General features: G+C 38.5%; 1 protein-coding gene across 4 annotated transcripts in view; it reads right to left on the minus strand.

The window, feature by feature from the left end:
- COL14A1 (collagen type XIV alpha 1 chain) overlaps positions 1-25,366 on the minus strand; it is a 179,148-nt gene that overhangs the window by 75,943 nt on the left and 77,839 nt on the right. For all 4 annotated transcript variants that reach the window (XM_070392050.1, XM_070392051.1, XM_070392049.1 and 1 more), the window contains exons 22-32: positions 24,366-24,515; positions 21,527-21,643; positions 13,667-13,813; positions 9,842-9,898; positions 5,315-5,454; positions 3,883-4,006; positions 2,893-3,036; positions 1,904-2,068; positions 1,281-1,319; positions 1,010-1,148; positions 555-697 (exon numbers count right to left, since the gene is read on the minus strand). In XM_070392050.1, the coding sequence (XP_070248151.1) occupies positions 555-697; positions 1,010-1,148; positions 1,281-1,319; positions 1,904-2,068; positions 2,893-3,036; positions 3,883-4,006; positions 5,315-5,454; positions 9,842-9,898; positions 13,667-13,813; positions 21,527-21,643; positions 24,366-24,515 (1,365 nt within the window). The remainder of the gene's footprint in view (positions 1-554; positions 698-1,009; positions 1,149-1,280; positions 1,320-1,903; positions 2,069-2,892; positions 3,037-3,882; positions 4,007-5,314; positions 5,455-9,841; positions 9,899-13,666; positions 13,814-21,526; positions 21,644-24,365; positions 24,516-25,366) is intronic.

Consider the following 25,366-nt stretch of genomic DNA (forward strand, 5'->3'; position numbering starts at 1 on the left):
CTTCAGACCTCTTCTCTTCTCTTTCTAGACTCATTCTCTAGATGACTTCACCCAATATCATGGCTTATACATATATCACCCAGACAATTTCCAAATTCATTTCTCTATCTCAGAATTCTTCCCAAATATACTGCTGGCAGTCTGGCGGGTTTGTGTGTGTGTGTGTGTGTGTTTTTTCAATATGAAATAGGCATCTTACAACATGATATCCATATCCAAAAAATGAACTTGTGGTCTCATGCCATTGACTGACCCCTCCTTCTTCCATCAACCTCACTCTTCTTGTAGTCTTCAGTAGCTCAGTAATTGCCTCTTTCAGCTGCTCACTACTTTTCCCAGAGTCTAGAGCTGGCACATAGTAGGAACTTAGTGAATATTTGTGGAAAGAAGGAGTGGATAAATGAATGAGTGAACTGTTACATAATTCATTGTAAGTATTCACTAACATGGTTTAAGTGAGGTATTCTGCAATATACACAGAACAGGCAAGATGGCATGCCACATACATCACTCATACATGTGTGTACAGATGTTATAGAAATAAATATACTTACTATCTAAAATAACTCCAACCAATGGGTCTGAATTTTTATTTAAAATCTCCCAAAGAGCAAATGGCTCCTCTGGAGTGTCAGGAAGAATCCGGAATAGAAAACTGATAGTATAATCAGAAGGTAATCCTTCTGGATGCAAATACCTAAAAATGGAAAGAAAAAAAATATTTTCTTGTATCCCTCCTCAAAAGGTTATATATCTGATTATAAAAGCATTAGAGGCCCAGTGTACAACATTTATGCCTTCTGGTGGGGTGAGGCAGGTCCCTCAGCCTGGCCTGCGCCCTCTCGCAGTCTTGGATCCCTTGGCGAATATCCCCCGAGGGGTCCTTAGCTCTAAATATTAAAGAAAATCCTACTGGGAACTATTATAGCCTATCAAAAGTAGGCATCATTTTCACATTGAGATATAATAAAAAAATGATTGGTTTTAATATCTTGCAATGGAAACATACTTGGTAGGCTGGGAAACCAGGGCATCTTTATGCAGTCGGTAACAAGGGTACACATTGAAGGTTCCAGGCTCCATAGAAACCCCTTCCATCGATGAAAAATCCTTTTCAACCAAACCAAACATTTCCATCATCTTAAATCCTTAAAAAAAAAGAATAAACAGGCATTTTAGGATGTTAAATTTCAAAATTAGCCTATTAAAAGAAAAATCTGGACCCCCAAATGGGAGTCATTTAGCATATTTCTACTTGGAAAAATTGTGATAATGCATACCGGCAAGATCAATGCCATCCTTGTGCACCAGTGGGCAGGCTGCAAAACAAGACAAAACAAACAATATAAAATCTTAACTTAGATATTTTCCAAACGTATCCTTTCCCTGTCCTGAGAACAGGAAACTAACAATCTTTCCGGAAGTCAATTGTGAAGGGAATCCAAACCAGATGTGGCTATGGTTTTCTGTGGATTCCTGAATATTGAAACGCTCTCATTTCTTTTCTTAAATCAATGGGCCATTGCCTCCTTTTCCTCTCCTGGGTCCATGAAAACTGTGGTGGTCACTCAGGAACATGTGTTGGGATAAGTCTCACTTCTAGTGCATTACACTGGTGGGCAGTCTTCAAACATTTTTAAAAACTATTTGCTACAGCTGTTTAAGAAAAGTTGCCTTTAAACACAGACTCTCATCTTATTAGGGAAGGACTTCATCAATCGAAAACTCTACGCCTGGGAGGTTTACTTCCAAATGCTCTAAAACATAAACCAATGTCTGCATAACGAACGGCTCTACGAGACAATATTCTTTCCTCAGATCAAGATGGGATTCATTATTTAACTGGTATGAAATATCTCAACCTTTAAGCAACATGAGTAAGCACACATTTCAAAGAACTCACTTGCCGAAGCAGTTTCACAGACAAAAGTAATCAACTCATCTTCGATTTTCTTAAAGGCGTCAAAGTCATCCACAAAGAAGACATGGCGTGCACTAGGCTTGCTGCCAATGCTAACCAGCTCCGAATAATCCGCATCAGCCACACCAATTGCAAAAATGCTGTAGCCTGTGGCAGAACGGAAACAGATTTCTGATTACTTTCCATTGCACAACAGATAAGTATCGCAATATAAGACACGGCCAAATGTTTAAAATATGTTTGTGAAGGAGGGCTAGTAGTGTTCATTCTTAACAGTTCATCAGAATTGTGCATGCATGTATTTCATTATATGAAAATTATTCCATCATCCCCTACAAAACTTTTCCATTTTAAAGAAACTCAAGGAGGCCAATGCCCCCATTAGTACTTGAGACAAAATAGTTACCATTTGAGTAACATCTTTATGTCTGCATATGTTTAATAATTATGTTAAAATTTATAAGATGTAGTGTAGTTGAAACAGAAATTTTATCACAGTTTTTATTTCATATGTAGAAACTGAGGTGTTAATAGGCTTAGCAGCAGAGGTAGGTCACGGTTCAATGCTTGGCAAATGAATATTAAACAACTGTTTGCCAGGCATATTTTATATAATGTAATCTTCACGACAGTGTTATGAGAATCCCCATTTTACAGATGATGAGGCTGAGGAGCTTCCATGCACAGTTCCCTCCCTGGCCCTTTATAATGGTTCTTTTCATAGTATTGCATTTAATTGTTGGCATTTCTTAGACAGGGAATCCTGTATGTAGAAGAAGTATTAGAGAAAATAAAGCAAAATAATAGATTTGTAACCTGAAAAGTATTTTTTAAATCACACTTTTCAGTTATATTAAGAAAGATTCAGAAATATTTAAGTCATACAGATTCAACTTTTGAATGTATATTCAGAAAAGAGCAATGCTACCATATTACTGGTAGCTGCTATTGCTTATCTGTGTAAAACTCACCATCTGATTGCATTTCGCTGGAGATTTTGTTCACATCATCTTGTGATCGTCCATCAGTTATGACCACGATGACCCTTGGGATGCCTTTTCTGGTACCTGACTCTGAATTAAACAAGGTATCTCGGACATGCTTAATTGCTTTTCCTGAAACAAAGGAAGGCAACAGTTCAATTTCATTTTTGTTTTGCTGGGGAGGGAACGGTAAGAACAAAGTTCTTAAATCAATTAAAATCTTTTTTTTAAAAAAATCTTGCCAAAACCGGTTTGGCTCAGTGGATAGAGCTTCGGCCTGCGGATTGAAAGGTCCCAGGTTCGATTCCGGTCAAGGGCATGTATCTGGGTTGCGGGCACATCCCCAGTAGGAGATGTGCAGGAGGCGGCTGATCGATGTTTCTCTCTCATCGATGTTTCTAACTCTCTATCTCTCTCCTTTCCTCTCTGTAAAAAATCAATAAAATATATTTTTTAAAAAAATCTATATAATTATGCCTTAAAAATGTGACTTTGGATGATTAATGAAGATGTGAGGTATATATCACATATATATAATGAAATAACATTCAGTCATAAAAAGATAAAATATTGCCATTTTTGACAACATGGACAGATCTTGAAAATATTATGCTAAGTAAAATAAATCAGACAAAAAAGGAAAGAACCATGTGTTTTCACTTATATGCAGGATATGAAGCAAAAAAGCAACAAGTGAACAAATAAAACAAACTCATAGATATGGAATCATTGGGAAGGGTGGGGTGCAGTGTAGGGTGAAGGACAAAGAGGGGTCAAATACATGGCGACGGAGACTAGACTTCAGGTGGTGAGCAAACAATAGAGTCTACAGAGGTCATATCACAAAGTTATACACCTGAAACTTATATAATGTTATTAATCAATGTTATCCCAATAAATGTAATTCTATCAAGGTAATTTCAGTAATCACTAATAGTTCATTATTTGGGGTCTTAACTGGGCTTTCTTTGGTCTTACCTGTTTTTGTATTTCCTCCTTTGTATGAAATACGTTTAATTGCATCAAGAAGAGTCTCTTTGGTGTTGTAAGTGTTTAGCTTAAATTCCGTTCTGGGGTCATCAGTAAACTGAACCATTGCAACCTGGAGAGAGAAGGTGTGTTTGTTTTTACATATATGTAGACTCCCCCTGTGCCAGATAAGATACCTTCAATTTAATTTCTTACTTAACCCAGTCCACAGTTTCCTTGGTTAAAATTCCATACCAAATTTGATGACACATTAAATAGCATTTTTTCTCTGAGTACCTTTCAGAAAGTACTTTATTTTTAAAATCCCTCTCTACAGACTGACATACCTCAATATGGGGGTGGGGGACGAGAAGAGATAAACCAAAGAACTGTCATTTTTGTGAGCCTTCAACTGCTACCAGTTTATTGAGTTCTCCTGCAGATGTCACCATTTTTAGGAAACCTCCTCCAATCCTCCGATTCAAAACAAATTTCTCCCTCCCTGAAATGCTTCAGCAGCTTTATGTATTTGGCACTGATATCCAAAATTCCTCAGCTGTTCTTCCAGAATATATTCCAAAGCTGTTCATTTCAGTGCATCCCATTGCTACTACCCTAACCCAGACCCCCATCATCTCGCTGATGGACCATGAGAGCAACATCTTAACTGGTTTCTCTGCTTCCACTCTTACCCTTATTAATATTCATTTTACAAAGCAGCCTTTAATCTTTTTGCAAAAGCTTATCAGATATTTTCTCTCCATACTTTCTGCTGGTTTCCTTTGCATTTATGATGACATTCAACTCCTTCAATGGTCCATAAGACTCAAGATAATCTGGCTTTTGCCTACTTCTTCCACCTCTTCTCCTGCTCCCCGCATGCTCACCCACTATATTCTAGCTACAAGTTTTAGCGTCTGAAGCCTCAAGTCTCATTCTCATCTTAGGTCCTTTGTACTCACTGTTTTCCTTGTCTGCAAATTCTACTCTCAGATCTCCTTTGCAATCATTTACATCTCAGTTCAAAAGCCACCTCCTCAAAGAGGCCTTCATTGACCACAAAATTTCAAATACTCTCTTACACACACACACACACACACACACACACACACACACACTTTTAAGTAACCCTCAGTGAATTTAAGTCCTATCACTCTGTTTTCAGAGCTTCCTAGTATATATTAAAGGAACATCTGCTGGCATGGCAATTCTAACCTGTCTTAGTTTTCTGAACTCAGTAACTTTTAAGGATTAGCATCTTCTCAATCTCTATCAGGCATCAGTAAGCTGCTTCCAAACACAGACTTATGTATTCTCTCATTTAGGATGGATTTGATCATTATAGTTCTTTATCTAGATGCCCTGACTAATAGCCATAATAATGCATTAGAATAACTTTTTAATGCATATAATAAAGTAATAATTGATCTATTAGCCTTACTTGAGTTCCATCTGCACCGATCTTGTTTAGGGCTCCAATGGTGTTATACAGAAAATCCGTGATCTTGTTGAAATTTTCATCTCCAATACTCCAGGATCCATCCACCATAAACACCAGGTCTGCCTTGGCAGCTTTACATACTGAAGACCAAGAATAAATGTTGAATCAGACATAAGAAAACAGAGTTGGTATTAAATCAACAAAGCAGGTACCAATTTCCCTCTGGTAACTCATGCTTTCCCCCCCCCAAAAGGTATCAATCCTTTCAGGTTTATATTCCAAGCTTTTGCTCACTATGCTTCCTGACCATCATTTCTCTTCTGTGTTCAAGGTTCCTATTCATGACTCAGAAGCTTCTGCTGAACACATGGAATTAGAAAGGAAAAAAATCCACCAACCTCAGTCCCAAGGAATAGAAATGAAAGAAGAGAAAAATGTGGAAGTGAGGTGAATTACAGACAGAAGAATCAGCAAACACTTTCTAGTGCCTAACAGTGGTTCTCAACCTTCCTAATGCCGCGACCCTTTAATACAGTTCCTCATGTTGTGGTGACCCCCAACCATAAAATTATTTTCATTGCTACTTCATAACTATAATTTTGCTACTGTCATGAATCGTCATGTAAATATCTGATATGCAGGATGTATTTTCATTGTTACAAATGGAACATAATTAAAGCATAGTGATTAATTACAAAAACAATATGTAATTATATATGTGTTTTCCGATGGTCTTAGGAGATCCCTGTGAAAGGGTCGTTCGACCCCCAAAGGGGTCGCAACCCACAGGTTGAGAACCGCTGGGTTAGAAGAAAGTCCAAGCTATTGCCCTGTGCACCTTATCTTCTGTTTGTTCAGTTGGTAACTTCAGAGTGATTCAACTTCAAAAGGAAGGCATGTGACATCTACAACTTGATATGCATTTGGGCTGAGGTTATAAGCAAACTTTAATTCCAGCCTCCCTCATTCTGTCTGTGACTTTCTGCCACCCATTGATACGTGCCAAAAATATACACTAATGCCAGGGAAAATATGATCAGTAATATAACTGATGATAACACTAACAAGCAAGCAAAAAACACACCAACAAAAGTCTACTCCACTGAAAGCATTTTAATTGTCATTTTTGGCATCATGTACACTTTCAAATGATCTATGCCTCTTTTCCTTTCATTAGTTTATATCACTGTAGTTGACTGTTTTATGATTAAACGATTTACTCTTCAATAATAATCTGAATCTTCTAAGCTTAGGCGAGTTATACACAAATGTTCTTTGAGATAATGTGCCTTTCCCCTTTCTTTGGAAAAAAAAACACCTTCACTTGGTTTTATTTTATTAAGTGCAATGTTATTCCCTTAAAGCTATTTATAATGTAAAATAAACCATCTCCAAGTGAGGTAATACTCCAGGAACAATAAGGATATGGTGAGGTTGCTCTCATGAGTTCTGTGATTTGTAAAATTGTACAATTTTATGGTTTGAGTTTAAAGCTGAAAGGGACACAAGATCTGCTAATAATAGGCTTCTAAAGAAAAACCTGGTCCTCTGTTTCCAAGGAAAGAGGGAAACTAGATTAGGTTTCACCTTCAAAATAAAAGCAAAATCTATTTGAATAGATAATCAAAATGAAAAATAAATAAATCAAAGAAAATATATCAAAATGCATGAAGAAATTACGCCTGGGAGAGGAAATTGTGTTTTTAATTGTCTTCTGTATACTCTTTTTTAAAAATATATATATTTTTTATTGATTTTTTACAGAGGGGAAGAGAGAGAGAGAGAGAAACATCAATCAGCTGCCTCCTGCACACCTCCTATAGGGGATGTGCCAGCAACCAAGATACATGCCCCCAACCAGAATCTAACCTGGGACCCTTCAGTCCGCAGGCCGACACTCTATCCATTGAGCCAAACCAGTTAGGGCATCTTCTGTATACTCTTTTGTACTTATTAACATTTGTTTAATAAATACTCCGTATTACTTTAACAATAAAAATTTACAGGCTTAGAGAGAGTTGGGGGGCAGGAGGGAGGGGAGTAAGAGATCAACCGAAGGACTTGTATGCATGCATATAAGCATAACTAATGGACATAAGACACTGGGGGGTAAGGGAGGGTAGTGGTTTGTCAAGGGCGGGGGGGGGGAAAAAGGATACTTATGTAATACCCTTTGTAATACTTTAAGAGGAAAATAAAAAAAAAAAAAAAAAAAAAAAAAAAAAAAAAAAAAAAAAAAAAAAAAATTTACAGGCTTTTTAATTGCACACACTCAGTACAAACAGAGCCTAAGATGAATAATGCATTAAGAAACAAAAGCCCCACCATCTAAAACCATCCTAAAAAAAAAACTTCAGGAGAAAGTTCTCTGCATTGTTAATCCTTATTCTCACAGACCCTGCACACATCTTCCATGAGCATTCATGAATGTTTACTGAATGATAACCATGTTCAGCTATAAATAAAAATACTCTGACCTCAGAGAATTTTGATATCTGCACATCAGAAATGTCTAAAGAGTAATTTATCAATGAGGATTCTGTTTTCAGTTCCAGTAGTGAAAATAATCACAGCTACTAAGACTAGAGAAGGCTACAACTGAAGACAGAAGGAAGATTCCAGCACGCTAGGTAGAATAAATAGCATTAGATGATGCAGGACAGCATAAGACATGTACGGGAACCCTGAGCTGGACCGATGTTGCTGTTACTGTCTTACAGTTGACAGGTTGGAAGAGATGAATTTTAAGGTCTCTTCCACATCTAAGAGCCAATAAAATAAAATTGAGTAAAACGATTCAACATTCAAAAGAATGGGGTCACTGCATATTACTAGTATGGAAAAATGTTAGACATTAATTATTATGTGAAATGAAGTGAGTCACTAACTCTAAGGTATGATCCCATTTGCAAAACATAGAAGAATTATATCTGTCTGATATATGCATCTATAAGATATACATCTACATATTATATTGATATATGTCTGTATATGTAGCAGGTAGACTTTCTTGAAGGAGACCAAACTGGTACAAATGGGTATTTGTGGGAAGTGCTCTTCTCCCATTTATTTTCCTAACATAACCTGGGAAATGAGTTCACCAAATAGGTTGATCACTGGGATGCGAGGAAGGATGCTGACCTTTACTAGAGGTTCTCATTGCCTCTTTGTTTCCCTGACACATACACTCCCCAGCATGTGACCCCACTGACTTTAAGCTGCTGCAAGACAGGAACAACTTAGTTTTCATTGTATCCCTGGCACATAACAGGTACTTTAAAATACATGATGAAAGGAAGAACTCTTCCAAAACAACCTTCCAACTACATGTTCCACCTTTATCCTCTCCTCCCCCAAACCCTCTTGTCCACTGCACCAAGGTTATTTTTCTCAAACCCTGATTTCCTCAGGTCAGCCCCCCTCCATAAAACTTCTCATGGCACACTATTTCCTTCAGGGTAGAGCTCACACTCCTTATTCTGCAACACAAGCCACGTTGTAACTCTACCTTCACTCTTTTCCATGTGCCGTTCATTGTTTCGCAAACACACTGTGTGCTTAGATCATTCCATGACTGAGTGCTCTTCTCCCATTTATTTACCTTTAAACTCATGCTTCAAAATGTGGATCAAATTTCTCCTCCTCCTTTACAAGTAATTAGCCTGCAGTAGCATTAACTGTTTTCATTTCTGGACAACCACAGTATAATCTCCATTTCCAAACTCATATTCTTGACTGGTCATGATAGGCAAACACCTGTTCTCTTGCAATACTGAGAATAAGCACTCAGCAGCAATCATATATTATTACTGCATTCCAAGTGCCTGGCATGGGAGCTTTGAGAATGACTAGTAGAGTTAAATGTTTATTAATGGGATTTAAAAAATAAACAACTACTTCTGTGTTTGGAAGTTTTTTTAGAAAGTACCTTAACAGCTCAGATAAGAGGTGATAAGAAACTCTTGTGATGAAGACAGAAACTAGGAGAGCCATTTCAGAGGTAAACCAGGGAATTATTACCCCGTCTATAGAATTATAAACTAGATTCTCACTCACAAAATTACATAACTATTCTTTGATGAATATTCACTACTCTGATATTTTCAATGAAATAAACATACTGCAATTTTGTTATAGAAAATCTGTAATTACATGGATACTTATCTATTTTTTTAAATTCAATATATTTGATATATGATAGTGTATAAACTTAAGGTGCACAACATGTTAAGTGGATACATTTACTAGTACATATTGTAATATGGGTGCCACTATAGGGATATTTAGTACCTCTATCACATTACATAGTTATCATACAATGTTGTCGATAATGTTCATTATATTATGCATTACATCTGCATGTCTTATTTACTACTGGTTGCAAGTTTGTACCCTATCAGGATTTGATAAGCATTTGTTTTAAGGAGAAATATATTTCAGGAATACCTTGGTTTTTAAATGATCAGATGAACAAAGCCAACAAAATCTTAAACCTAAAATCACATCATTATTGTATTATTCTTTTACCTTCTTTTGCTGGTGGAATGGTTGGAGGAAAAGTAGGTGGTTGAGTAGGAAGCGATTCTGTAGAGAGGAAGAAAGAGCATCAATTAGCCATCTCATCTGTGGCGAAGAGAGGGAGGTCATGGAGTAATAATTCTTCAGGGGACTCGATGACTGGGACAGATCTCTTCTTAGAGAATTTAGTGACTGCTATAAGCTAGCCACAGCCTGTGAAAACTGTCTCCATCCATCCCCTCAACCTTAGGAGGAAGGCTTGAAATGCCATTTCGCCACAGTTCAGTTTACCCAGCAGGAGTCGATACAATCAAGCTGTCAACTACAAAGTGGTTCTAATGTTGATTTAAGGCAGGAATCCTGCCAACCGATTTCACATTAGTCTCTGGCTTCTTTCACATATGTAAACATCATTTCCATTCTGCCTAAGCAAGGATTGACCATCAATCCTTGTTCAATAGCACTTTCCCTCTTCTCACCCTGCGTCCACAGGATGTGGTCCCCAGTGGAATCTGATTCACTCTCTATTCTACCCAGACTGCTTCTGGAAAACTTTCAGTTTTGAGGACCAAATGGCAGGACATCAGGAGACCACAGATCAGTTTAACCTGGATGATGATGGATGACAAGCCCATGTAACATGTGGAGATGTGGTTTGGTTAACAGACCTGGCAATAGTTCATCAGAGGAGTGACTATCATACCAGGACAAATCACCAGGAAGTTATGGCATCATCAGGCAAGCATCCTAAATATTATTTTTATGTGTTCTTTTCTATCTTGTTTGATGATAAAAATTTAAGAAAGACTGAGAAAATTCTTATTTCCCCAATTTAATATGTGGTAAAATTTTCAATTAATCATAGCCATTAGCAGAGGGAGATGTTCAGTTTCAGGAGACAGTAAGTGCCAAGTGGCTGGAAGGATTTGAGCCCAGGCAGACTGGTTATTTGCCGGGAATGTTGTAAAGGGAATTCCTTCACTGGCAGGAAGGTTGGAAGAGATGAATTGTAAGGTCTTTTCCAAATCTAAGAGCCAATAAAATAAATCTGAGTAAAATGATTCAACATTTAAAAGAATGAGGTCAGTGTATATTACAGATATGGAAAAATGTTAAACATTATTATGTGAAATGAAGCAAGTCACTGAATCTATGGTATGATCCCTTTTGTGAAACATTAAAAAATATATCTGTCTGATAGATTTGTCAGGTACATATCTATATATTTATATTGATATATGTCTATAGACATATATCAGGTATATATATATCAGGTAGACTTTCTTAAAGGAGACCAAACTGATACTAATAGGTATTTAGAAGGAAGAATGAAGAAATAGGGAGGTTGACAATATACTGTATACCTTCTGTTGCATTAGTATGAATATATATCCCTGTTGTCTTTTAAAGGCAACTTTTGAAGCTAAAAAGTTTCAAAAGTTAAAGAGAGAAAAACCTTAATACTAAAATTAGGATTGCAAGGCTTTCTTTAAAGCACCACAAAATGCTATTAAAGCCAGATTTATTTATCTTAAAATCTGTAGAAGCAAGATGTATGCATTTTTTTTTAAATGAGGAAAATTGAGGCATATCCGAAGTTCAGTCAATAAATCAAGAGCAAATCAATGGGAGGCTATGGCGGACAGATCAATATGTTTGAGCAGAACATCTGGCCAAAGAATCACTTGGGTAGGAAGAACAATAAACTGGTGACGCGTGTTTATACTCTCTATGTGGCATACAGATGGCCCCTGTCTCCAAGCATATGAGGGGCTGTCACACAGAAGAAGGAGTGGTCCTGATCTACGTGGCTTCAGATTGCACTGGAGCCAGTGCATGGAAGCTGCAAAAAAACAGATGTCCCCAACATAAGGAAAACATTTACATCCACCAGAGCTGTTCAATTTAACCCTCAGTTGGTAGTGAAGAGTCGTAGGGTTAGTATTAGGGGAAGGAAAGTAGATCCAGGGTCACAAACCGAAATGTTTGCAGAGGTCAGGCAAGTAATGAATATGAGCAAAGAACTAGCCCAAACATTAAACAGTAACAACTTGAGATCACAGACACTGTCTAAAAGAGACAGCCGTTATTGGTTCCAGCAGATAGGCACTGTGAGGGTAAGTGTGTCCTGTGCTGTCAGAGCTTTTGAATTTTTAAAACACTTTAAAACTTTAAAAAATACTTTTTTTTCAAAAAAAACAACAAACACAAAACATGTCTAACCCCATGGCCATCACTTTGTGATCTCCAAGTGATGACAGAAAGTATTTGTTCAATAAGATATAAATTGAAAGCTTCTCAACACATTCTCTTTTACTGGATCTTCACCACCACCAGTGGGCTAAGAGAGTAGCTATTTAATTTTATTGATGAGCAAAAAAAAGTTCAGAGACACTGAGTTGCCTAAGGCCACAATGCTTGAAAGGGCCCCAACTGAGCCTGTTTGATGCTAAATCCAGTGCACTACCAGGGCTCTAATAAGTTTAAAATTACATGATCCTCTATCCATAAAATAGAATTCTCATCAGCAATAAAAAGAAACAAACCTCTGATACATTCTACAGTGTGAATAAACCTCAAAAACATATGCTAAAATTTTTTAAAAACCCCACAAACATATGCTAAGTGAAAAATGCCAAATGCAAAAGGTTACATACTATATATTCCCATTTATAGGAAATGTCTAGAAAAGGCCAATATACTATGAGAAAAGAAAGTAAATTGCCTGGGGCTGAAGAGGGGACTGGGGATTGACTGAACAGACATGAAAGATATCTTTGAGTTGGTGAAATGTCTCAGAGTTGGATTGTAGTGATGGCTGTTCAACTCTTTGTATTAAAAAGTATTGAATTGGACATTTAAAACCGGTGAATTTTATGTATTGATATACATATACCTCAAATACATGTGTGATATGATGTTGAATATTTCAGTTATGAAAATCTTTGTATTAGAAAAAAATAGATGATTCCATTTATTAAACATTGTCTTTCTGTGTTTGAAAGCCACACATTGATGATTTCTTTCCACGTGTCCCAGATCAACTGAAAGACTGATCTATTGCCAGTAGAAAAAAAGTGTCACACAGATGACAGAGGGGCTTCCAAGGAAAGCCCACTGCCCACCACCTCTTCCGACACAGATCCTCAGGGATTTTGAGTTTAAGTTCAAGATTCCAAGTTAAGCACACAAATGTCCCCTAGAATTCACTGCAGTTCAAGTCATTTTAATGCCTGTGGCCTCTAGGTCAGGAATCCTTGATTAAAAGCCATTCCAAGAAGCTGACACTCTCCTTGCTCTTTAGAACATGTAAAAAGTGCTTTGTTTTAATTTTATACTTTGCCTTTCCCTTCAGTGCATCAGATCTGCAGCCAACTTGGAAAAAGTACAAGAGCCTCTTAAGTAGGCAATAACTCTAGGGTCAGTCAATTGGAACATGTTGGCTCCATGCCCACCCACATGGCTGTGGTAATATGCCATTGTTTTAATGTCAGGACCCGGTCCTTAAACTTCATTTCACACTCCACATACCACAAGTGTTCCTTATGGGTATAGATCACAATATAAGTCATTGTTTCAAGCACGTTGCCATCATATGGCCTTATAATTCCTTGTGAAGGGTACGGAGGATGGGGAAATACCATACAGATGCATCAATGGGCCACATGCAGTGAATTCTGAGCCTGGATAGGAGGAATAAAACTTGTATTACAGATATCCCTGGGCAGAAATAGCTAATATTCTTCTAAATGGAATAAAGTTTTTTTAACCCAAACAGGATGCCTAAAAACTATGCGTGGAGATGGGGATCAGGAGAGAAGGCACTAGACTTACGTGTTTTTTCCATGATGCTCACACTGGGTCCCTCAGTCTCCTGAAGCTTTGTGTAAACACTGATTTTATATTGTGAATCGGGCTGAAGTCCATAGAAGCAATGCCTGCTTGTCCCTCCACCCACAGTAGATTCTTGCTTTTGTGTATCTATAATAAAAACAAAACACATGAACATGACATTTTAAAAAACAGCCAACCATAGGTGATTTGCTTCTAAAATGCTTAATATGCCTGGCCTAATCAGATAACTCTAGGATGAATTATACTTGTTTGAGGAATTATCTATTTATATAAAAGGCTAATATGCAAAGTGTCCCCTTGGGAGTTTGACCGAGAAAATGGGAGTTTGATTGCTCCTATGACATGCGCTGACCACCAGAGAGTAGCGCAGAACATGGTGGGCGACCAGCGGTGGCCGCAGGGTGCTGAGGGAGTCAGGGAGGGAGTAAGGGAGGCGGGGAGGCAGAAGGCAGGGAGGCAGGAGGCAGGGAGGCGTGAGGCGGGGAGGGAGGGAACCTGATCGGCCCTGATCGCCAGCCAGGCCCTAGGAACCTTACTCATGCCTGGATTTTGTGCACCGGACCTCTAGTATCATATAATTTTTTTTGGTTTTTTTAAAAGAATCATTGTATTACACAAATTTCCATTTATGTGATTTTCCCTCTAGAACAATTATGCAAATTTCCCCCTAGAATGATTTTCATATGATCCTTAAGTTGTATCCATCTAGCCAAAGCTTTACATAGCTTTATTTCTAGAAATTCGAAAACCAGTGTTAAAAATATATTTGAGACACCTGGGGAATGGAAGCATCTATATCATAATGTCCCAGCAGAGTGTCCTGGGTCCTGCATGTTATCTGGTTGGGGATCTCAGTAACTACTCATAGGACATTAACTACATCACACATATTATTTAGTGGTTAAAAAAACTCCTTCAAAATGTTATCTGCAGCTTATTAGATATAAAGAAAAGAGAAAAAACATAAAAACAGACCAGTTGCTTTTTTAAGTGCAAAATGCAAAAATGTTAAATACTTATTTTTTTCCTACTTTGAAAGTATAATACCTGTTAAATTTCAATCTATATTTTAACATATAGGAACAAAACATATATATTACAATATACATTTGTAAGAACAAACATAACATGTGTTATTTAAATTTGTCAATGGATAAATCCTGATTTTTAAAAATATAAACTAAAGCCTTTTGTTCAGTGAAATTTAAAACTTTTTTTTATAACTGTAAATATTAAATAGTATCAAAGTGAACTTTGTAATATAATCTTTAGTAATACATTTGTTCAGAATGAATTAAGGTCTACTTCAATAATTTCTTTATCATGCACTTTACAAAATGATGAAATGAAAACATTATTGAGGTGTTTGTGAGCTTATATACTGCTATGAAAGGAGTTTGATAGCAAGGAAATGTTAGTAACCCTGTGCTCTGCTTTACTGGTGTCCAAGTTCAGTCTGGCTCAGCACCCCACTAAAGCTGCTTCTTTCTAACCCTTAACCACAACTTTGGAGCCTCTTGCAAGCTACTGTGAGCCACCTGTAATGCAAACATTTCCTAAATCCTATGCATGAATCATATTCACCTATCGCCATAAGAGTTTCCAGGGACTCTCCTGGAATCAATTCTAGAAATGTGCTCTTCTGTCATCTCCTCTATTTCTTGTGAATACCCATGCACTCTACAGACCCTTGACAATAAGAATATAAATGGGTTTTACTGCTCAAAAAAAAAATCTACAAATCTTTGGAAAACTGGAACAGTCACTGTAAAATTAATGGGAAACAGTATGGTTTGATTCCCAATACTAACAAAGAGGGGTTACATGAATGGGGGTGTATCCATGTTGCTTTTGGCATGTGTGATTCATGTCTAATGGCTTTGCCCTAAAGGAAAACATTTAAACTGATCAAATGATGACTAATTTCCTCAACCCCATGTGCCAAAAGCAGGGAGTTCATTTATTTTTTGGAACAGGGAGAAAAAATTCTGTCTTTGTGCATTCATTCTTATGAACCATGCTCTGGGTTGTTGTCATGCTGATAATGGTGCCATAATTTGACTCACCAAAATGTCCTAAGAGTAGTTACTGAGATCCCCAACCAAAGAATATGCAGGATCCAGATACTCTGCTGGAACTTTATGATATAAATGCTCCCATTCCCCAGGTGTTTTAAATACCCTGATCCCCCATCATAACGTTACAGCTTCAAAAAGTTTAATCTTCATCTGGAAACAGCCAAGTGCCCATGAATAGATGAGAGGATAAAAAAAGCTGCGGTACATTTACACAATGGAATACTATGCAGCAGTAAAAAAGAAGGATCTCTTACCCTTTGAGACAGTCTGGGTGAACCTGGAGACTATCATGCTAAGCGAATTAAGCCAGTTAGAGAAAACAAATATCACATGATCTTACTTATAAGTGGAATCTGATGAACAAAATAGGTCCAGAGATATGAATGCATGAGACAGAAAAACAGATCTCAGTGAAGGAGAGGGGGTTAAAGGGAAGGGGGACAGAGATTATCCAAAGAACATTTTTGGCAGAACCCATGGACACAGACAATAGCATGGAGAAGGCCTGGGGTGGGGTGGGAGTGGGGTAGAGCGGGGCTAAAAGGGAGAAAATTCGAGACATCTATAATACTGTCAACAATACAATAAAATTTATTTAAAAAGTTTAATCTTGAGAGTAGGTTGCATTTCATGACCCCACCCCCTTTTTTTAAGGTATGCTCTCCATTATGCTTCGATTCTCTCTCTTTGTTAAAAAAGGAAAATTGACATTTCAACACCTATACATAGAAGACAAATTGAGCATCCTTTGAAACTTTTTTTTTTAACAGAAAAGAAATTCACCGAGTTATGGAGGTGAGGGAGGGAATATAGTATTTGGGCCCATGCCATGTGTAAATACATGAACTTGAAGGGAAATGTTATGCTGAACCTCAGATGCAAAGTCAAACTCAAAACAGCTGGAGAGAGACAGAACTCCAGAGCATCCACAGAAGTAAAGGAGGCCCCCATGGGGTTCTGATTTACCCAAGGCCAAACGTCTCTGTTTTTGGTCTATCCTACTACTAACCAAATGCCTACAATTTAATTTGGCAAGTGAAGGACTGACTCAAAAGCAGATCTTATTTCAGTCTCTCCTGAAAGGACCTTATCCTTCTGGTAATCTTCTCTTTGGGGTGTGTCTTGGCTATGTAAAATGTAACAATATTTACATGGGTAGAGGACATCTGTATTTTCTCATGTCTTGCATCTAATCCCTCTTTATTTGAATCCATTCTTCCCCAGTCTTGGCCTTTATGATTTGGGAAGGACAGGAAAACAACCCCTCTCTCCCGCCAAAAAAAAGGGGGGTAGCGGGTGGAAGTCAACTAGATCCGACCCGTCAATTTATTTCATGATCTTGAATTCAATGATGGATTTAGGGGCATCTGACACAAACTGAGCCAATATGGCTCAGTTCCTGGACTTTTGTTAGTTATTGAGAAAGAGTAGCTTTTTTTTTTTTTTTTTAACAAAGACTGTTAAGCTAGAAGCTGAGAGGATGTCATTCTGGATCTGACTGAGGCCAACTCACAGAATCTGGTTGAGAATGAACCAGATACTAGTGAACTTTGCAGTACATTAGCCAAGAAATCGATCTTTTTGCTTACGTCTCTTTTATCTCCACTTTTGCCATTTACAAACAAACAAACAAACCTGAATGATACAGACTCGCTACCTTTGCTCGCAAAAACCTTGGAAATGTGTATGTATTGCAGGTAAAAACCTCAAAAGGAGTAATTTTAGAGAAACTGAAGCCCAAAGAAGAAAGTTGACCAGCAATTATGGTTAGAACAGAGGTCTCTCCACTGGCTTCATCCCAAAACATGAGTGCACATGACCAAACCATAGGGAATATATATAATTATTTTTAAGAAAGAACCTGGAAAAAGTTACCTGTCAAACAATAGGAAATTGCCAGAGGTATTTAGAAGTAGGTCAGCCTGAAAGAAAGTGTTTTTCCATCACATGGAGGAATTAGGTCTCATTTCTCTCTACTATTTCCTCTGGGGTACAAACACTAAAGTTTCTGCAAAGGCAATATATGTAAGCCAATGGCCGCTATTACAGAGTTAAAACAGCAGGGACTCCAGGACTCATCAACCCATGGAAGAATGGGCATCTGACCACAAGTCCTTCCATGCAGTGGTCAGGATGATGATCACATTTCTCTGTGAGATAAAGAACCCAACCTAAAACCAGCTCATAGAGACAGAGAACAGATTAGTGGTTGCCAGACACAATGGGTGAAGGGTAGGAGAAATGGGTGAAGAAGGTCAAAGATAAAAAAGAAAGAAACTCAATCTAATTTGTCCCCCACTCCAAAGTAGAAAGACTATTCCTTGACCTAAATTGTATACGTTAAAATATTTAAACATAGTCCTCATTGCTATTTCCACATTCACTCCCCACACCCAACACTCCTTTTTGAGGTTATTGATTATAGTCTGTTGATGTCCTGTAGGTTAATGATATTCAGTTAGATAACTGGATAAATGAGATGTAGGTTAACTAGGCTCATAAATCTCACAGCTATAAGTGTTGATGAAAAATAAATACTTTTGTTCATTCTTGTTTAATTGAGACTATTCTCTGTTAAAGAGGCTTCTGGCAGCCTGAAAATTATACTGAAGGAGTACAAGTTAACTTAACTTGAAGATAAGAAGGAAATGTGGACTCCTATTTTTTTGCTAGTAAAGATCCTGGCTTCAGAAAGAGCTTGGATTACCAGATCAATGTCACCAGGCACATCAATCATATCCTCTGATAAGAATCCCAATGTTATTTTGCAAATAGGCTACACTAAAAGCATTTAGTTAAAAATACATATGGAATTTGCTAATTCCACCGATAAGTCAGTTTTCATATAATTTTATGTAAATCTACATAATTATAATTTTTATGAAAGATAATAAATAAATCCACAGGAGCCTATGTCCCTTCATGTCAACTTCTTAAATGTTATAAAAAGATAAAAGCATGAGGGGTAATTTGGGAGTGTGATTTTTATACTTAGTATTTTTTAAAGCTTACAAATGCCAATAAACATCAACTCTTCCATATTAAAGTGTGAATTAGAGAGTTGTTTAAAGATATACGGAGGAGAAACCAAGATGGCGGCATAGGTTAACGCTGGAGTTTGTTGCCTCGAACAACCACTTCAAAAATACAACTAAAAGACGGAACGGACATCATCCAGAACCACAGGAAGGCTGGCGGAGTGGAAGTTCTACAACTAGGAGGAACCGAGAATCAGAGGAGGCACAGTGCTGAAGTAAAATACTAAGGTGCGGAGTGCACGCGGCGCGGGCTGGTGGCTGAGGGCATGGTTGTCTGTTTCAATCCGGAGGGAGCCTCAGACTCTGAGCTCCAGATCCGGGCAAGTCTCTAGGGACCCAGACTCAAACGGGAGAAGCAGGACTGTCTGGCTACGGTCCCTCCAAGGTTTGCAGCAGTTGCTGGGACAGAGAGGCAGAGCCCCTGGGGATGGACTGAGAGCAGCCATAACTGCTCCCTCCTCCGCCCTGTTGATGCCGTGGGACTCGCCCCACCCAAGCCCTGCACAGAGGCATTTGCCGGATAGCCTCAGGCAAAGGCTAGATTAGCACCTCCCTAGAGGACACAAGTTCTTCCACTGCAGACACAGCTGATTATCACAGCCAGTTGGCCTGGAGGTCAAATCCCTCTAGTATTAACTACAACAATCAAGGCTTAACTACAATAAGACTGCGCACAAAGACCACTAGGGGGTGTACCAAGAAAGTGTAAAAAATGCGGAGACAAAGAAACAGGACAAAACTATCAAGGGAGGATACTGAGTTCAGAACCACACTTTTGAGGTCTTTCAAGAGGCTTCTAGAGTCTGTCGATAAACTTGATGAGATGTACAGGAAATCTAATGAGACCCTCGATGGTGTGATAAAGGACCATCTAGAAAGTAAGCATACACTGACTGAAATAAAGAATATTATACAGACTCCCAACAGCAGACCAGAGGAGCGCAAGAATCAAGTCAAAGATTTGAAATGCGAAGAAGCGAGAAACACCCAACTGGAAAAGCAAAATGAAAAAAGAACCCAAAAATACGAGGATAGTGTAAGGAGCCTCTGGGACAGCTTCAAACGTACCAACATCAGAATTAGAGGGGTACCAGAAGATGAGAGAGAGCAAGATATTGAAAACCTATTTGAAGAAATAATGACAGAAAACTTCCCCCACCTGGTGAAAGAAATGGACTTACAGGTCCAAGAAGCTCAGAGAACCCCAAACAAAAGGAATCCAAAGAGGACCACACCAAGACACATCATAATTAAAATGCCAAGAGCAAAAGACAAAGAGAGAATCTTAAAAGCAGCAAGAGAAAGAACATCAGTTACCTACAAGGGAATACCCATACGACTGTCAGCTGATTTCTCAACAGAAACTTTGCAGGCCAGAAGGGAGTGGCAAGAAATATTCAAAGTGATGAATACCAAGAACCTACAACCAAGATTACTTTATCCAGCAAAGCTATCATTCAGAATTGAAGGTCAGATAAAGAGCTTCACAGATAAGGAAAAGCTAAAGGAGTTCATCACCACCAAACCAGTATTATATGAAATGCTGAAAGGTATCCTTTAAGAAGAGGAAGAAGAAGAAAAAGGTAAAGATACAAATTATGAACAACAAATATGCATCTATCAACAAGTGAATCTAAGAATCAAGTGAATAAATAACCTGATGTACAGAATGAACTGGTGATTATAATAGAATCAGGGACATAGAATGGGAATGGACTGACTATTCTTGGGAGGAAAAGGGGTGTGGGAGATTCGGGAAGAGACTGGACAAAAATCGTGCACCTATGGATGAGGACAGTGGGTGGGGAGTGAGGGCGGAGGGTGGGGTGGGAGCTGGAAGGAGGGGAGTTATGGGGGGGAAAAAAGAGGAAATGTAATAATCTGCACAATAAAGATTTAATAAAAAAATAAAGATATATGAAACATAACTCAAGATTTTATCGTTGTTTCACAAGGAGTTGCATATCTCTCATCTACTCCTGCTTAAGCATCCTATAATCATATTAAATACAACCACAGAATCCCTGTGATGGTCCTGACTTTCCCTTACTCAATGTTCATTCTGAATTAAAGTCAGTCACTTATGTTTAGCCCATGTCAGGCTAAAGGAATTCCTACAGTATCACACACAGGGAACCAAGGGATTAGTGGCTTTAATTCAGCCACTAATTATTGAGACAATGCCTTGGTTGGGGTGGGTAGAATCTCTTCTCATGGTGCTCTTATTCTATTGTATACCATCTCCTGAATGAGAGTCTGTTGCTCACCAATTACCCCAAAAGTAAAAAAAAAAAAAATCACTAAGAAAAATATTCAAGTCAAACCTAGATCCCCAATGAGTAACTACCACAATTATAGCACTAATTTTAATGTATGTTAATCCTGGCTATTGGGTTCCTATTACAAATAGGAGCTGACATTTCTCAGGTGCTTAATGTGTGCAAAGCACTGTTACAAGTCCTATCTCAGCTTAATCCTCACAAGATGCCAGCACATCAGCACTATGGTCCCACCGTTAACAGACGAGAAAGTGGAGGTTGGAGAGGTTCAATAATTGGCTTAACCAGCCACTTTGACTCCATCTCCTGCATGATCCATAACACAATATTGCCTCCTCAACGAGAGGGCTCTGGTCTAATGTTATGTGCATGCTGTCCATAGAGACTTGCACAGAGGTAAGTCCTCAGTCCTTGACAAAAACAGATGTGGCGAATTGCACTTACCCTGGACGGATTCTATAACTATCCTATAGGCAGTGGCATGACGGTGCACCTGCCACTGAGCACACAAGCTGGTCATTTGAATCTGGTCTGCTTGAAGATTGGTCACACCCAAAAACACTGTAAGGAAATAGAAACAGAGCTATAGCACACTGCAGACAATGCCACAAATGTCCCCAAGTCCACAGTGAACTTTAACATGATAAAATTCAAATCCAAAGTCCCTCACTGAGAGGTGGGAAGAAACCCATCAACTCACAATACATTTTTTCACTGAAAAATAAGTTTTATGACATGAAAAAGCAGTTGTAAAACATTATATATTTTTTAGTCTGTCATATTTGTAAACAAGAAAGGAAATATTCAGAGGAAAAGGACTAGGTGCAATGGATGCTGAAATTATGGGTGACTTTTAATGTTCCCTCTTTATTTATTTGTTTTCTAAATGTTCAAATATTAATACATATTACCTTTATAATAAAAATTAAATACAATATGTACTTATCAACCAGATGGCTTAAATAAAAGGGAAGAGCAAAGTGGACAAAATGGAAGTCTTACTCAAGGGAGAGAGCAGTTTCATGTGGACTGGCCTTCAAAGCATGATTGAATAAGAATGAGAAAATTTAAAAATAAAAGATTTAACACAGATTTCTATTAATCTGTGATGTTAAAAAATGATTCACCAAAAAGTTATTTTGGGAAGCAGTAAAACTACTGTTTTTCTAAGACAACAGAAGAGTAAGCATACGATGTTTTTCATTTAATCCAAGAAGGAAAAGCAAAAAATTAATATTTGCTTTCTCTAATGACCTCTGATGCTCATCCATCTCATTTTTTCTTACGTCTTCCTCTCCCTTAGCTACCTAATAAAATTTTTTAAAAAGCTCAAAATTATTTTAATTGGTAAAGATGATCTTGTCTAATCACAACTTACATCTGTACATCATTCCTTTGTGTTAGATCAGAGAAGAAAGATCTATCTTTTTAAGGCCAATTAAAATGCCCTCTGTACCCCCATGAAAAAAGGAAAAGGACATCAATAATGATTCATATAAGCACACTAAATTTAAAAAACAACTGAAATTAACTTAATTGTATGGAGTTTTATTTTGCTTGGGGTAAGGGGAGAAAACACATAAGAAGCTGCTCTCACTTTTACTTTGATGATGGAATATAAAACAATTTAATACTCTCTGTCTTCTTACATCTATTTGGAATACCCAACGTATTTATTAAAGGAGAGAAGATGGATGGAACAGAAGGAAGAGGAAAGCAGACAAAGGGTGGTGGATAGAAACAGAACAGATTTAGGAGAAAAGAGATGGATGAAAGAATCCTAGAGACAGAAAAATGGCGCAGACAGAAAGGGTAATCTAGAAAGGAACTGGAGATAAATTGGAGGAGAGGGGAGGTAGAGGTTGGGAAAATGCACAGGGGCTTTTAAGGCATTTCTGAGGAAGGACTGTAGGGTTGCTATAACAGCACAACAGGAAATACCTTGGAGGTTAAGGCAGTGCCCAGAAGAATAGCACTTGAACAGCCAAGTACAAGATCAGGACCACAGTCCAAAGTCTTGCCAAATCTCTTCAAGACAGAGACTATTCCCTTTGAGATTAAATTGACTCTGTATCTAGCCCATAAGATTTGAAGATACTCCATAAAAGAGTTGCCTCTAGGTGGCCAAATATAGGTGTTTTGGGGATCTGGTAAAATATAAACCCCATTCTTGCACAATTCCATGTATCTGTCTAATTGATTAGAGATGAGCATGAGCTAGGAGCCAAGGGCATAAAGCACAATTACTACAATAGTAATGGTAGTTGTCAACTGAGCACTTGCCATATGGTAGACACTTTTAATATGTTATCTGTTTAATCTTCACAATCAGCCTGTACATGGTTATTATGATCTTCATTATAGCGTGGAGAAAACTTGGGCTCGGAGAAGCTAAGTAATTTGCTCAAGGCCATAGCTAACAAGTAGCAGATTTAAGGCTTAGACTTTTGATCACACCATGACTGTCACTCTCAAGGGTGGGGCCATGCACTCAGGATGAATTTCATTAACCTGTAGCCAAACCATTTTTATGTTGAACTTTTTTGTATTATCTTTAATGTGTATTAAAAATACTGGTCTTCTGTTTAGAGTAATTATGTGGGTTTTGGAAAGTATTTAAGTAAAAACAAAAAAACTGTACATCAACTTAAAGAAATATATTAAACAGATGGTGGGGAAGTACACCAAACATCAGCAATATGGAACAAACACGCTGGAGTTTGGAAACACTGCATTATGCCACGGGTGTCTGGGGGTTGCATATGCCAATGAGAAGTCCCAGATGGTGGGACAGCATGAAAACCCTCAAAAGGTAGAGAAGGAAGTCCTTAGACTGGTGCATATATCTTTTAGGCATGGTGTGTGTGTGTGTGTGTGTGTGTGTGAGTGTGTGTGTGTGTGTGTAAGGTAGGGAGTAATGAAAGTTTTGAGAAAAGGCAATTTCCCCCCTGGACCAACTTTAACTGGCTTGGCTGTATCATGATGCTACTTGGAAAATTTCACCTAATTTGAACAATGCCAACAAAGACTTTCCAGAAGGAAATCCTATCCGCCACCATCAAGTCCAGTTGAACGCCAGGCTCTGCCAGCCCGCCTGCCAGCCAGGACTCTGAACTAGAGCCCGAGTTAGGAACACACCTTTCTTTCCACAAAACACCATCCAGAAAGGGCTACACTGAGGAAAAGAAAAACCAGCCGCCAAGTTGAAGGAGGAGTTGAGTTACAGTAAAAACAGAGCGGCAAAACCACACATGGGGCTGAGACAACAGGACATGGGCCTTACGTGTTTTCACCACGCCTGTCAGGGCGTCGCTGAAGCCAGAGGCCTGGGAGGCAAATATCTTCACATTGTAGTCCATTCCGCTGAGGAGGTTTGTGATGAGAATGGTGTTAACGTTCGGTCCCACGAACGTTTCCAGGGTTGGGCCGGCAACTGAAAGGAGAAAGCGCGTATTTCAGTTACAACAGAATATGAAAACACGCCTGAAGTGAACTGTACTTAGTCACGGTTTCCCAATTGCCCAGGATTACACAGCAGCACTGGGGTTTGAATCCAGGCCCATTCAGCTCTAAGACAGGCACACCTGATGACCATTCTTGGGCTTTCCCAGGGAACTCGTCCTTTTCTTAAATATAGCTCCTTAGTGCTCCCTCAAAGAAGCTGGCCCACCTCACACTCCTCCATCTGCCATACCGTGAGGCCTTCACAGTGGAGATACTGTGTGGCCACAGGCTCTGGGACACTTGTCCGACTGAAGAAGTTATCCTCAATGGCCCCTTCCCAGACACCCAGTCATTTCCTAGGTAAGGTCATGACACCCAGTCATTTCTTAGGTAAGGTCACAGCTTCATCATTCTGATGATCTCTACACTAACACTAACCATCCTAGAAATGCCTTTTTATTTTCAAGAAAGGTAAGAGACTCTTCCCATTTTTTTAATAAAAAATATGTTTTTATTGACTTTTACAGAGAGGGGGGATAGAGAAATAGAAATATTGATGAGACAGAAACATCATTGATCGGCTACCTCCTGCATGCCCACTCCCTCCCCTCCCCCCCGTCCAGGAGATCAAGCCCGAAACCCAGGCATGTGCCCTGACCAGGAATTGAACTGGTGGCCTCTTGGTTCCTGGGTCAATGCTCAACTGTTGAGCTACACCGGCTGGGCAAGACTCTTCCCACTTCTTAAAGTCAAAGATAAAGCCAAAGATAGATAGAAATATTTTGTCAAAACAAAAATAACTAATCTTAAAAGATATGTCAGCTGCCTAATCATGCTAAC

The sequence above is a fragment of the Myotis yumanensis genome, unplaced genomic scaffold (assembly GCF_028538775.1).
Source record: "Myotis yumanensis isolate MYYU_CA2020_CCGP unplaced genomic scaffold, mMyoYum1.0.hap1 SCAF_15, whole genome shotgun sequence".
NCBI lineage: Eukaryota > Metazoa > Chordata > Mammalia > Chiroptera > Vespertilionidae > Myotis > Myotis yumanensis.